The following is a 15,334-nucleotide window of genomic DNA, read 5'->3' as shown; positions in this document are numbered from 1 at the left end:
CCGAGCAATTAAAAACTGATCAAAACTCTCCTCTCTCCACCAATCCAAACCAAGCGCTTCCACAGCGTTCATTTTGACAGCACGTTTAGATTTAGTTTTTAGTCGCTGTCGAGGCAGAACCCTCTTACCTCCAGATTTGAACTTGTTGTGTTTTTTTCCCCGTAAATTAACGCCCTACTTGATCACACTACTACAGCGTCACACAAAAGTATCAAAAGTAGCAGATCTGCACGCTCGAAACGCTGTGCGAGCTTGTAGATCTGATACCTTTGTCATTTTTGAATTTTGGATTAAAATAGTGAATTTGAATCCTCAGAAGTAACAGTTTTGGACATATGAGGTTTCCACCCGACAGAGATGTCATGGTCTTCTGAATGAAATTCCATGTCATCGATGTCAGGTGAAAACGTCCAAAACCGTTCCTTTTTTATTATTATAAAACACACACAATTAAAATACTGAAAATGGCCGATCTATATGCTTGTAGATCTGCTATTTTCACTAGTTTTATGCAACAGTATGATGAGGTACGGCATTAATTTACGAAAGCACATCAAATAAGTTGCCCGAGATATTTTAGTCATCTGAAATTTCTTAGTTATCGTCTAGTTTTAGTTGACTAAATTTCGTAAGATTTTAGTCGACTAGGCCTAAATATACAGTTGATTTAGTGGACTGAAATGTAACAGGTTTAGTTAAAGTGTAATGAATTGTTTTAAATGATTCTCAAACGTACATTCTTCTTTTTTTTAATATTTGTTTCCATTTGTGGACAGTGAAACTGTTAGTACACTCATTCAGCATGTAAATCAATAACTCAATTCTCAAATTAAGATAAGAAACTCTGGCTCCTTCACTTCTCTAATCAGTACAGGTGGTTTCTTTAGCTTGCATTGTATTTCAAGTAACTTACCATATAAAATAACAACGGCTTGTGTGCTTAGTTACCTTTGTATGAAATTCGGAATGAGTTGTCTTAGTTCTACTGGATCTCTTCTCTCCACTAGTCCCTCCCCAACATTTTAGTGTAGTTTTTTTATTTGTTGACGTCATAGTTTTAGTCATTATAGCTTAGTTTTTACTTTAGTTTTTATTTAGGGTTCGTCAGTGGAAAAAGGTAGTCGACGAACATTTTTCGTGTGGTGGTTCTCAAACTTTTCCATGTCAAGGACCCCTAAATTAATGAATATGTATTTGGCTGTGGACCCTCATCTGAAAATATTTTGTGCCAGGGATGCGTCGTGAGATTGTAGATCGGATATTTTCAAATAGCTTATGTACGTACAGTATATCGGGTTAAAGCGGGGAACTGATTTTGCCGGGGACCCCCTAGAACCCCCCTCATAGACCCCTGGGGGTTCCCGGACCCCACTTTTAGAACCACTGATCTAAAACACCCTCTGCTTACAATACACAGTTTGACATGAATAATAATATACAGTACGCTTTTTTCTTTGGAAGTGAATATGTTGTAGCAAATTGTTAAATGTTTGCAATTATATTACTGTTTAAAAGGTTCATACTTTAACATAGAAAATCATAAGGTTCATACATACAGCACCTTGTTGATAATGTGAAGTCTGTTGCCTTTGCCATTCTGCTGTCCATTTAAGCTGCTGCTGTAGTGCCATCTCTGTCCATAGGGGGAGATAGAGCTCCACCATGAGTAGTTGAGGCCCAGCTTCAGCCTGTGCAAGGTTAGGTTAGAGCTTAGAGCAGTGATGGAAGAACCACTCAAGATTGTTTTACTTCAGTAAAGGTATCAATACCACTATGTAGAAATACTGTACAAGTAAAATACCTGTATATATATTTTTTTACCTGAGTAAAGGTACACAAGTTTTGGCATCAAAATATACTTGAAGTACCAAAGTAAAAGTACTCACATTTTTCTAAATGTGTCACACTTTTTCGCAAATAGCAGATCTTGTGAGCTATTGTATTTACAGCCAACATTTTTGTAAAAACAAATCATGCAGAATATCCCATTTCACAAGTTTTAAAAGTAGGGAAAGTTATTTATTTATCTTTATTGATTGATTTATTGCAAGTGTTAAATAGCTCTATATTCTGATAGTAATCATTGCTATTGACTTGAGTGTTTGTTCAGTAAGAGGAGTGAGTCTACGTGTCTCTCCAGCTTTTTAGGAAACTAAAAATAAAATTTCAGGTCAGGTTACCACTTTTATCTAATGAAGAGAGAGAGAACCCCTACAGGATACAGGACAAACAAGTGAAATTGGGAGTGATGACACAAAGAAATGAGCAGACAAAATGAAACTGGAACACAAATTGAAGATGATAAATGGGTACTCTCTCCTGATTGGGTGAAATTTGCAACCCAACTGAAAATATGTATAATATAGAACAGTACTTGAGTAAATGTACTTAGTTGCTTTCCACCACTGCTAACCCTAACCCTGGGTTCAGGGGTGTCATTTGCCACCCACTAGCTTCCACGTTTAACCTTTTTTTAGATCATCATCACAGATTCATTAATCACTTTAAAACTGGCCTCCCTATTCTGGCATGTCATTTTTTTTCTATAGCTGATCGGCTATTTTTTGCTATTTTTGAAATTGGCTCAAGTGGACACCTTTTATGAAATAACGATTTTAATGAAATGACGCCCCTGCCTGGGTTACCTGTTCTAAAGGCCCTAGGTGAGGGAACAGACAGTAGTGCTTCTGCCTCTAGCTGGCCTTCATTAAGATGAAGATGCCTGAAGGTTTGGTGAGCAGCCTGCTAAACAGATGGACAGTTTGGAGAAGCCAAAGGAATTATGATTTTTACACGTGAGTGTAAAAAAAGTGAGTGAAGGGACTTGGAGATGGCTGTGGTCTCTTAATGTTGGTTCAACATCAGTGAGTCTATAGACTCACGCGCACGCGCATGCACATGCACATGCACATGCACACACATGCTTGCACACAGACACAGACACACACACACACACACACACACACACACACACACACACACACACACACACACACACACACACACACACACACACACACACACACACACACATTTGAAAGCATACACATGCATATTTATTGTTGTCTCTGTTTTATATGCAGAGCAACTTCACTTAATTAGCTGATAACTATATTTTGTCTGTTTTGCCTTTTTTGTTTTAGTTATATAGCACAATTTTAACAATTGTCTGTTTTTATTGTATTAATTTTCTGTGGACCCCAGGAAGACTAGCGACCACTTTGTGGAACTAATGGGGATCCTGATAAAGAATAAAGAAAACACCAACAAAATGACCCACAAACACACGCACACACACACACACACACACACACACACACACACGCACACGCACACGCACACGCACACGCACGCGCTGCGCGCGCGCGCACACACACACACACACACACACACACACACACACACACACACGCACACACACTGTAAAGTGTAAACATGCAATGCACAGTTCATCTGTCAGTGATTCATGGCATTGTGTAACCCTAATCCTTGGTTTGGGGAATTTGTTTTTTCTGTGCTTCTAATAAGAAGCAGCCTCTAATAAAATAGGATATGTCAACTTATGAACCATAAATAATTGGACATCTTTGTATATTTCAGTAATAGGCCTTGTATATTTAAGTTAGTTACATGTCTGCCCGGTGCATGTGTATATGTTTACACAGCCTAAAAGGTAAACAGAAATGTTTTTTATTATAATTATGATGATGATATAATCCTACTATAAAATGAAGAAACATCTGTCTGTCTGGAACCGTGTTTTCTGCTCTGTGGGTTGACCAATTGATCTGAACTTGCACACGGGCATTGACCATTGGCATATGAAGAGATGTTTTCCCAAATTTCAGCTTTTTATTAGAGTTTTTGTGAACGGTCCTTGCAGACTATGGGATCTGTAGTCGTGATTGTCGTGATACACTGAAGACTTTATTTGATTAATAATGAACAAGGTTTAATATGATTTGATATGATATGATGAGTGTGACACATAGATGGTCAGGCATCTCTGGGGTCAACGAGAGAACAGGATGAGATATATATAGAGTGATAGAGAACCTCTCCTGATTGGATGAAATTGGTATCCCAACCGTTTCTGTTTATTAAAGAGATGGGTAGACCCCTGTTACTGAACAATGATTACTATTAAATATCACCCTCCCCGCTCCTGAACACGGGCCAATTGTGTTTGTATAGAGATAGACCTCGACAAAGGCAGATCTACCGCGGCGGTGGATTCGAACCCCTAGCCTCCGCGATGGTGGGCAGGCGCCATTGCGCCACCTGAGCGCCCCATGTAACACTTATTTTAACAAACAAATATCACATACAGTGTTACAAAGTCTTCTTATGCTCTAAAACCCAAATTAGTTGGAACTGAATACTTGGCCTGTCACAATTATTACATAATCGTCAAATCGTAATTATGTGAGATAATCGCAATTATTTTTGCATAATCGTTTCCATGTAGAAACATTTTCAAATATTAAAAAGAAGTGACGCGTTTGTCAGTAATTTCTTTGTATATTTAAGTTATTTGTCACATCTGCCCCGTGCGCGATTTGTGATTACGGAGCCTAAAAGGCAAACAGACATTAAGTGTTTATTCATATGTTTAGCATGACAGGAGAGAGAAAGGAAGAGGAGAGCATGTGTTGTGTTCGGCACGGGTTACCGTTATACGATGAAGTATAAGTCTATGTAACATTCATCTTAAGTCCTTTTGACAACGCCGGTCATTACGGTGTTTGCCACTCAAAAGGAAGGAAGTAGGTTGACTCACAGTCACAACCTACTTCTAGTCTGCTTTAAGAGGCGGGGCAGCCAACTACGTCACACACAGATACAGGAAGTAAAGTGGAGATGTGTGTGTGTTGCTTTTCTATTGTCTGTCTCGGGTTGACTGACTCGCACAGAGACGGGTGTGAGTGGCGCTATGCGTGCTGCTGTCTGTCTATGAGGCAGATGTATGTTTAGCGTGTGTGAGGAAACATTAGTTAAGCTTGAGAGGAGTTGTGTGTATGTGTGCGTGTGTGTGCGTGCGCACATATGTACATGGTGCGCACATATGTACGTGGCATGTAGGAGATGACATCACCACCACAGCAGCCTCCCTCATGGCCAGCGTACGTAGCACTTGACAGCTCGCGTGTGCTCAAACACACAAGGAGTGTCCCTTCTGTCTCTCTCCACGGCAACCGACAACATCCCCCACCCCCCCCCCCCCCCCTGTATATATCTACCAAGGGCTAATGCACTCCACCTCGCCACAGGGGCGGTGGGGGGTTGGGGGGCGCTTCCAGTATCACGCACATCCACAGTAAATGGTTTGGTGAGATGGCACAAAGCCACTTCCTTGTTGTTCTTCAGTCCCATGTCTGTACATCTACCCCCCCCCCCCCCCCCCAGTAAAAACACACACATACGTGCACATTCCAAAACAAACAAACAAACAAACTAACAGCGTCCTATCCTTGGGCATCTGGAGACCACACTGTAACCGTTGAAACTAGCCGGGATGGAATGATAGCAGAATATATTATGTAAGCATGTTGTCTCCATACATGACTGTTGGGGGGGAAAGCAGTGCTGCGGTACTGTACTGGCCATAGAGGCTAACTTAGTAAACTACCCTCCACATTTTTTTTGTCCACAAATTTATTTTCCTTCACATATCGTTGCTATCAGACCTTGTATCTCCATGCTTCAATGTTTTATGTTTTTCTCCATAAAGTAATGCCATACTTCATTGGATTACAGTGTCACATAAAAGTAGCAAGAACAGTTGAAAAAGTGAACGTGGTTAACTCTTTCTTTTTTTTAATATAGCCTTTTACTTGTAACTTGTATTATTTATATTGTGTTATTGATACTTTTACAAGTACAAAACAATCAGAGTACTTCATCCAACACTGGAAGCAGGATCCTGAGGTCCAAATAATTTGATTTATGAAACGGGGCTTAAGCACACAGTATCCCAAACCTTTAGTGAAAATAGGTGAACATTGGCGATGGGTAGAGGGGAGAAAAGGGTAGAGCCCGGGGGGAGCCCGGTAAATGAAATATTTAGGGGTTGAAGTGGTTAAATGTAGGTTAAAACAAAAGGTTTTTTGTTAAAAGGTTAAGGCACTATATTCTAGTAATCTAGTAATCATTGCTATAGTGTTTGTTCAGTCACAGGGGTTTCCTTGTCTCTCCAGCTCTTCAATAAACAGAAAATACATTTTCAGTTATAGGTGAATTTCAGCCAATCAGGAGAGGGTACCCATTTATCAGCTTCATTTTTATAGTGTTCCAGTTGTCATTTTGTCTGCTGCTCATTTCTTTGTGTCATCACTTCCAATTCCACTTGTTTAATCTGCACCCTGACTGTTCAGTAACAGAAGGCTCCATGTCTCACCAGCTCTTTATTAAACTGAAAATGCACTTTCAGGTCGAGATACCAATTTTATCCAATCAGGCTAGAGAACTCAAACACTCTATAGCAATGAGTACTATCAGAATATAGAGCTATTTAACACTTATTTCAACCAAAGAAACTCACTAACCATTAATTGGTTAACGACATCCCTTAAGCACACTAAAACACTTGGACACCCAATGAACGATCAGGCAATGGTTTCAATTTGGCTTCTGTTGAGACCGATTCTTTTGTTTGTTTGTTGTTGTTGTTTTTTGGTTTTGTAAAGAAACAAGTTGATGAAATGAATGTGCTTTTTGTTCTGTCGACTGTTGTAGGTCCACACTGAGTTTGTGAGGAACATGGAGAACACGTCGGTGGAGAGCTTGATCCAGAAGCTGGCAGAGAGCAAAGGAACCGGGAAGGAGAGACCAGGTGAGCTGTCTGATCATGATCGTACTGTACATACGTGTGCATGTTGTTGGATTATGGGTCCATTTGGTTCAATCTTTACACTCGCGGAGTTAAATAAACATGATGATAATGATGGGGTCCTAAACATGTTTTATTTATTTTTTAAATCAAATGAGGGTCCGTGGCCTCAAACTGGGGGTCCTTGAAATGAAAGAAAAAGGTCGAGAACCTCTGCTTTAGAGTGTGTCTGAGGCAGGGTTAATAGAGAGGGGCAATTAGAGAGAAAGGGAGGGGGGTCCATCACAGTCAATCCCAGTAATGTGTTGTAAAGGTAGGCAGGCTTGGCATTCCATTCCATTCCATTCCAGCCAGGCAGCATGTGACATGTGAGAGGCCTGATTTATACATAGTTGCACGCAGATGTTGCATGCCGTAAATAGCAGATATACAAGCTCACCAACGCGTCACGAATGTGACGCGTTGGTGAGTTTGTAGATCTGATACATACTGAGCATGACATCCGGCACACAACTAAGTATAAACCTTAGCTTAACCACTTAAACCACAGCATCCGTATTGTGGGGGAAATCTTTCGCAGGAAAATAGCCGATCCGACGAGCTTGTTCGATCGGCTATTTCCAGCGAAAGCTTTTCCCCACAATAACAGAAAACAGAAAATACACTAGTATGGAGCCCTGAGGGACCCGGGTCAACCATGATGGGGTTTCGGTGGTTTAGAGGCCTGGCCGCGCTGCCCTGCTCCACTCTGCTCACAGGGTCGCTGTGCTGCCATGACCCTGCTCCACCCTATTATCCAAATACTAGGGCAGGGGTCTTCAACAGGGGGTCCGGGACCCCTAGGGGGTCCTCAGGCCTACTATAGGGGGTCCGCCAAATCTTTGTGTGGTAGTATTTAGTTTTTTACATTAACCACTTGAACCATAGAATTCCTTTTCCGAGGGGAACATTAGCCAAAAATAGCAGATCTACAAGCTCTCAACGCCTCGCAGCGCGAGGCGTTGAGAGCTTGTAGATCGGCTATTTTTGGCTAAGAGGTATAGGTGTAGAGGGAAAAAAGAACAGACTAAGTAAAAAAAAAAAACTTGAATCTGAAACACAATTTTATACAAAATAGAGTAGGGGGTCCCTGCTTCATCTCTCTCTCAGCTAGGGGTTCCTTGGCCTGAAAACGTTGAAGACCCCTGTACTAGGGGACAGTATTTCACAGAGTATTTCATCAGCATTTTGCCAAACGCTGATGAAGGCCTGAGTTGCTGAAACGCGCCCGTTTGTCAAAAATTCAAAGAAGATTCACCTTGTTGTGAGTGTGGACTGTTTCTATAGCCTGCTCCACCCTCTGCCCTCAGGGGTCACTGTAATGCCACGACCCTGCTCCACCCTGCTCCACCCTGCTCCACCTGTTCACACTGTCAGGGCTCAACTAGAACTCTTGTGTAAACTTTGCCATGCCACAGTAATCAAGAGAAAACACTAAAGCCTACTTAAGACTACTTCCACTTCTATCCCTCCTCCTCCTCCACCCCTGTCTCACTCATTCACTCACTTTCTTTCCCTCTCTCTTTCATTCTCACATTCTCTCTCTCTCTCTCTCTCTCTCTCTCTCTCTCTCTCTCTCTCTCTCTCTCTCTCTCTCTCTCTCTCTCTCTCTCTCTCTCTCTCTCTCAGTGACATGCCCCAAAATAGCGATTCATTGATGAATCAACTATTTTTATTAAATTCTCAATTATTGATTACTTTTAATAATCGATCATGTTTGATTAACTGTTAAACCCCTAAAGACATTGGTTCTCAAAATGGGGTCTGGGGACCCCCAGGGGTCCTTGGGGGGGGGTTCCAGGGGGTCCCTAGCAAAAATAGTTAATATAGTGTCACAATCATTTTAACCACTTTATCCATTTAAAAAAATGTCCATTCAAAAATATCGAAAATGTTAAGACAATTTTTTATAATTTAGACTTCAGGGGAGTCTCTGGCACAAACTATTTTCAAATGGGGGGTCCGTGGCCAAATACATATCAATTTGGGGGTCCTTGACTTGAAAAAGTTTGAGAAGCACTGTAAAATAATCTTTCAGGTTGTATGTGGATGACACTCGTGCGGTATTACCTCATGTTCCACCTCCGCTGTGTTAGTGTGCACACAAAGCGCTGACCCCCCCCGTCCGTCCGGCAAGCGGTGGGCTCCGTTTGTTGGGACAACACATTTAAAGGCTTAGAAACGGTTTGAGAATTCCACTTGGTATCAAGCTGTTCATTAGGGATCACACAGCAGTCTCAGTCCTGTCAGAAAAATAACCTGGCAGTCCCCTGATGACACAGCAGAATGGAGAGTGAGAGAGAGAAAGAGAGGGGTGGGGGGAGGAGAGAAAGATAGGTGGGGGGGAGAGGAGAGAGACGGATAAGAGAGAGAGGGGGGGGGATGGCAAGAGAGAGAGACAGAGAGATATAAGAGATGGGGAGAGGAGAGAGACAGAGAGAGAGAGAGAGAGAGAGAAGGGGTAAGAGAGTGAGAAGGAAAGAGAGGGGAGAGGAGAGAGAGACGGAGAGGAGAGAGATGGGGTAAGAGAGATAGAGGGGGGAGAGGTGAGAGAGACAGAGAAGGGGGAGAGGAGAGAGACAGAGAGAGAGAGAAGGGGTAAGAGAGTGAGAAGGAAAGAGAGGGGAGAGGAGAGAGAGACAGAGAGGGGGAGAGGAGAGAGATGGGGTAAGAGAGATAGAGGGGGGAGAGGAGAGAGAGACAGAGGGGGGAGAGGAGAGAGATGGGGTAAGAGAGAGAGAGAGGGGGGAGAGGAGAGAGAGACAGAGAGAGACGGAGAGGAGAGGGAGACGGAGAGAGGGGGGAGAGGAGAGACGGAGACAGGGGGTAAGAGAGAGAGAGAGATGGGGGAGAGGAGAGAGAGGTTGAATAAACTTTCTATGCGGAAACAATTCCAAAGTGACACGCTGCGAGGCAGGGGGGTCTGGGGGGAGGGGGGAGGTGGGCAGTGTTCACTGATATCCAGCTGAGCTGTCAACTGGCGAAGGGCCAGACACGCAAACCCTTCCACCCCTGTCCCCTCCCCTCCCCTCCCCTCGCAGCAGCCATGTGAAGCATATGCAATTTAAAAAACCAATCCTCCACTCATGCGTGGCCGCATGCTTCCCTCCTCACAGAGAGTTACTAGAATGAAAAGAAAGCCATCTCTTCCTGTGTAAACAGAGTCGTCCGTCTGTTTACCAGACGTTCCTAAACAGTCCCCTGTAATGTCGGCCCACATTTAGGTAAGATTGGCGTGTCTGGTGTTTAGACGTATTATTGTAGGTGGTTAGCTTTGGATGTTTTGCTTAGATCCAACGTTTGGGATATCATGCCTTCAGGCACGCGGGGCTCTCTTCTCTGTCTGGGGTTTATTTCAGCGCCGCAACAGCTCTTGTTAAGACATCTCAGAGCCTGGGCAAAGTAACTCATGTCTCAGAAATCGTCAGATCTTGCAGAAATCTACAGATGGGTTGTATAATTTTCCAGTAACTTGCCTCCGTGCCGGATCCCCCCCCCCTTTTTTTTGGAAGACTTTTTAGACCCTCCAGAAAAACACGATTATGCGCATAATATGCGATTATGCATATTTAAAAAAGGGGCGCATCGCATCACATAATAATTGCATTTTTCACATGTTTTGCAACTTTTCACATATTTCACAACTTTTCGCATATTTCGCCGCATAAAATCACATAAAAGCTGCGCACATTTCATCGCAAGATCAAGGATTTTAGCCCGAATAAATAAGGATTTTTGCCCGTGTTTTTCTGAAGGGTCTAGCTTTTGTTTAGTAACATCATCAGCTGACGCAACAAATGAAAAGGCTGAAGTCAGACTCGAATGATTATGGTAATGTTTATTTATTCTTCTTCTCTAAACGTACCTGGTGTGCATCATTAAGTACCTGCTTTGTGTGTGTGTGTGCGTGTGTCTCTCTCACACACACCACCTCACTCTCGTGGGAGAAAGTTCTTGAATGAGCCTTTTGCCTTTGTTTTGATTGGAGCGAAACGCTCACACACACACACACAAACAGCATTCGTGTCAGTAGTGTGTGTATTCACTGGTGGAGAAGAGCCCCTGATATTGCACAGTAGAGTAGCTCGCTCATCGTCGGTGTGGTTTTTTTTTATATCCACTTCACTTGGCGTGATGCGTGCCTCTCGTGACTCGCCGCTTGCCTGCGCTTCAGACCCCGGCATGGCATACGATGACGGAACAATGCGTCAATTCTGCTTGTGAGTGGGCATCCTCTGGGGAGACCGCCGCTTGCTTTTGACCGCGGCTACTGTATACGTTGGAGTAAAATATCATTAGCTTTGTTTTTTCAGGTCAAGGCATGTTGGTGCATCGGAAATATCGCCACGGGCCCCTACCCCCATCTCTCTCTCTCTCTCCCTCTCTCTCTTGATGTCTCTCTCGTCTGCTTGTAAACACAGTCTGCGTGTCCTGGCGGCCATGCGTTAGCTTTTAAGAAGATAAACACAAAGGCGAACGCTCTAAAAAGGGGGGGGTGCTTCTTCTTGGGACAGATCTTTTCTCCCATGTCAGTGTTGGCTTTCTGCAAGGTCACACAACTGCACAATCGCTCCATCAATGGCTTCACAGTGTAAGAATTTGAAATAAAACAGCTGTATGTGTGGCATTCAATAGACCAGTGGTTCTCAATCTTTGTCACGTTAAGGACCCCCAAATTGATATATATTTGGCCACAGAACCCCATCTGAAAAAGATTTTGTGCCACTGATCCAAATACAAGATTTTTGTTGTTAAAATGTTTCAAAAATGTTCATAATTCTTCAAACTTTTTTCATGATTTTTTTTTTAAATAGCCGATGTGTGTAGGGTTAAAGTGAGCTTGATGCTATAGTAACTAACATTACTGGGGACCCCCTGTAACCCCTTCACTGGGGGTCCCCGGACCCCACTTTGTGAATCACTGCAATAGACACAGCATGGAACATGCATCACTTTCAGAGATATTACTCTGAAACTGTATATTAAATCACTTGGACCTTACAGGTCCATTTGGTGCCATTTGTACAGTATTGGGAGTTACTGTAAATTAACGGCAAGGATTTGACTGTGTAAAGACACATGCACACACATGTACAAGTGATTGTGGCATGATAGTAACAGTTTTGGGGGGACATTTTGAAGTTTTGTTTAAAAACAAAATAGTGAAAATAGACGGCCTACAAGCTCACAATGTGTCACGATGTGATGATAGAATAATTGCTAACAAAATAATTGATATTGCAGCCCTAATTGGCATTCGCGTTCATGTTTTCTTGCCTTTGGCTTTACCACAGTTTGTAGTGTGTGTGTGTCTGTGTGCGTGACTGCCGGTGTGTGTGTGTGTGTGTCTGTAGCTTTTAGTGTGTGTGTGTTCATCAGTGCACGACACTGCTCGTGTGTGTGTGCGTGAGCCCATGTGTGTGAGTTTGTGTGTGTTCTATCCATCATCTTTTAAAGCTTCCATAAATGTTTGTGGTGACGCACTGTGAGCGTGACACTCCAAGTGCAATGGCTCAGAGCAAAATATGTATTATTGATGAGCAGTAAATTAAGCTGTTGTTGTTTTGGTACAGGTTCTGTTCATATTCATCTAATTGTCTCTAAAAGAATAAGCGGATAGTTTTGTCTTTGTGGTACTTGACTTGGCGCGTGTTTGACCTTTTTGTTTTGTTTTGTTTTGAGTTTAACCACTTGAACCCTAAGCGTCCATTTTCTGGGCATGTCATAATAGGCGAAGAGATATGGTGCATAAGGGGGGGGGGGAAAGGAAGAGGGCCAAGTTTAGACCCCTGGGGGACCCCGGCCAGTGAAGTATATAGGGTTTAAGTGGTGAAACCGTTAATTGCAATAACTGTCATGATCACTCCAGTTTGACTGAATGAGGACCAGCTCACTGGTTCGATCATGTCTTGTCAAGTTAGGGCTAAGTTGAGCGTGTGCGTGCGTGCGTGCGTGCGTGCGTGCGTGCGTGCGTGCGTGCGTGCGTGCGTGCGTGCGTGCGTGCGTGCGTGCGTGCGTGCGTGCGTGCGTGCGCGCGTGCGTGCGTGCTATCTCATTGGCTGTTCTGGGACAACGTCTGAGCTTGTGAAAGAATTTGTACTTTAACCCATTGAGACCTGAAGCCGATTCTACATGTCTCCTAAATCTCAACAGAATTCTGAAAAACGTATGTTTCTATATCAGTGGTGCTCAAACTTTTTCATGTCAAGGACCCCCAAAATTATATGTATTTGGCCGCAGACCCCCATCAAAATATTTTGTTCCAGGGACCCCCCAGAAGCAAAGATTTGAGTTTAAAATGTTCGCTTTAAAAATATATAAATTCAAAGATTTGCACACATTTTCACGATTTTTCAAAAATAGCAGATCTACAAGCTCGTAGCGCGGCACTCGGTGCCGCGCTATGAGCTTGTAGATCTGCTATTTTTGAATAGCCCAAAGTGTAAAATAATCTAAAAATGACACAGTTCCAGGTCTTAATGGGTTAAACACCATTTAAATGTTGTCTTGTTTATGTCTTATTGTAGTAGGGTTTAGTGAGTATGTTTATGTCTTATTGTAGTAGGGTTTAGTGAGTATGTTTATGTCTTGTTGTAGTAGGGTTTAGTGAGTATGCACATACTGTGTGTGTAGATTTAGTTGTTAGCAGCGAGCCTCTATCTGATGCTCTCATCTAGAGTTTTCATTGCTTTATGAGCCTGATAATTCATGTGTCTAAGTTGATGTTTTTGGCAGGAGGTGTGTTTGTGTGCATGTCATTTGAGAGTGAGTCTATGAGAACGACTGCATGCTGTAGAATGGTAGAGTTTTTTTTCCCCCCTCTCTTGGTGTCACATCAGTTTGGTGATGGTGAGCGCTCACCAGTTGACTCTACAATTGACCCGTCTGCCCCGCGGGATCCAAACCCAGCCATGTTTGTATATGCTTTCTATAGAACACGGCTGACTGCGTGCTGTGTGTGTGTGTGTGTGTGTGTGTATGTATGTGTGTGCTGCGTGTGTGTGTGCGTGATCATTGCGTGATGTACATTCACAGCATTCTCAGCAGTAGGCCATGTAGGTCCTTTCCAGGTCAAACAAACTATAAAGGATTATTTTTGTGTGTGTCTCTTTTAGGACCCATTGAGTTTGAGGAGTGCAACACATCTATCGCCACTGAAGGTAAGTTTTGTAAAAAAAAAAAAAACTAAAGACAAATGAACTGAAAATGAAAATATGGCATTACATTCAAACGTGAACATAATCCATTTACAATATAGACACTCTGGTTACACGTTATTAAGCCTAAGACGGTATGAATCTGATCATTCATCTTAATTTTTATTCATGGTTAAAAATTAAACGTATTCAAATAAGATTGTTATCCACATCCAAACAGTCGCTGGTGGTGCAGGGCAATTTAAAAAATTTGCAAAATGTTTTCGACCAAGTGGTCTTCTTCAGGTGACCCGAACCACATGAACACCAGCATGTCATGATAGGTGAACATTCAGCGAAAATAGGCGAACATTCAGCCGATCTAGAAGCTTGTTCAATATTTATAGAACCCGCAGACCAGCGAAACTAGCCGATCTACAAGCTCACAATGCATCGCTTCACGACGCGTTGTGAGCATGGAGATGGACAATCTTTGCTACTTTTTCATAAAAAAAACATACAAATACATGGTTTCTGCCCGACAGCAACGATTATACCTTGTTGTGTTGTATGTTGCAAGGTGCCAAACCCAGGAAGAGGAAACCGTTTGCCATCCCACTCAGAAGAAAAGACACCAAGGACACAGACTCTACGTGAGTGTAAAACTTAGGGTTCATTTAGTCCTAGTCGTACCACTGTGTTGCTTGCTGGAAAACAGAAGTGGAAATCCATGTTTTTTTTTTGTTTTTTTTTTGGCAAATTATTTTTGTCGAGAAACAGTCATACGAAGACATTTTTTTATTTATTTTAGGAGTAGTTTTCGGTCTAGTTATAGGCAGTCTTAGTTTACCATATCATTTCCCCATGTTCTGTTATTTTCTACATTTAATTAAAAGCTATGTTTTTTTTCTCTCCAGAGAATCGACTGAAGTTGACCCTGCTGTTGGTGTAAGCATACTTTTGTTTTCAGAGAAACGTTTTATACCCGATTTATACTGTATTATATTTTAAGTCAGAACAGTCCCGGTTCCTCTGTGTCATCTTATGTGTAAAATGAAAACAAGCAGCGAAATGAAAATAAATAACGAAATAAATAAGTCAAACAATTCCAAATTTTGAGACACTGTATCAACAGTTCAAAAGAGTTAATGATTATTTATTAATTATGTACATAATATCTATTAATTTGCTTTTCGTTGTTGTCATGCGGAAACCTCTTACTCTTATCTCCATGTTTCAACTTTTTATGGTATTCTTTTCGTAAATTAATGCCCTAGTTGCACAAGAGTAATAGATACAAGAGTGTCGCACCAAAGAAATTGCAGATCTC

General features: G+C 42.2%; 1 protein-coding gene across 1 annotated transcript in view; it reads left to right on the top strand.

Annotated features, from left to right (window-relative positions):
- LOC308078599 (F-BAR domain only protein 2-like) overlaps positions 1-15,334 on the top strand; it is an 89,971-nt gene that overhangs the window by 38,195 nt on the left and 36,442 nt on the right. Inside the window, 4 exon segments of the mRNA XM_080419834.1 lie at positions 6,736-6,832; positions 13,984-14,028; positions 14,585-14,657; positions 14,922-14,952. Coding sequence (XP_080275960.1) covers positions 6,736-6,832; positions 13,984-14,028; positions 14,585-14,657; positions 14,922-14,952 — 246 coding nt within the window.

This window comes from Gymnoscopelus braueri, assembly GCF_963280865.1.
Source record: "Gymnoscopelus braueri genome assembly, chromosome: 22".
Lineage (NCBI taxonomy): Eukaryota > Metazoa > Chordata > Actinopteri > Myctophiformes > Myctophidae > Gymnoscopelus > Gymnoscopelus braueri.
Note: the sequence above shows the minus strand (reverse complement) of the source record. Positions and strands in the feature narration are given on the sequence as shown.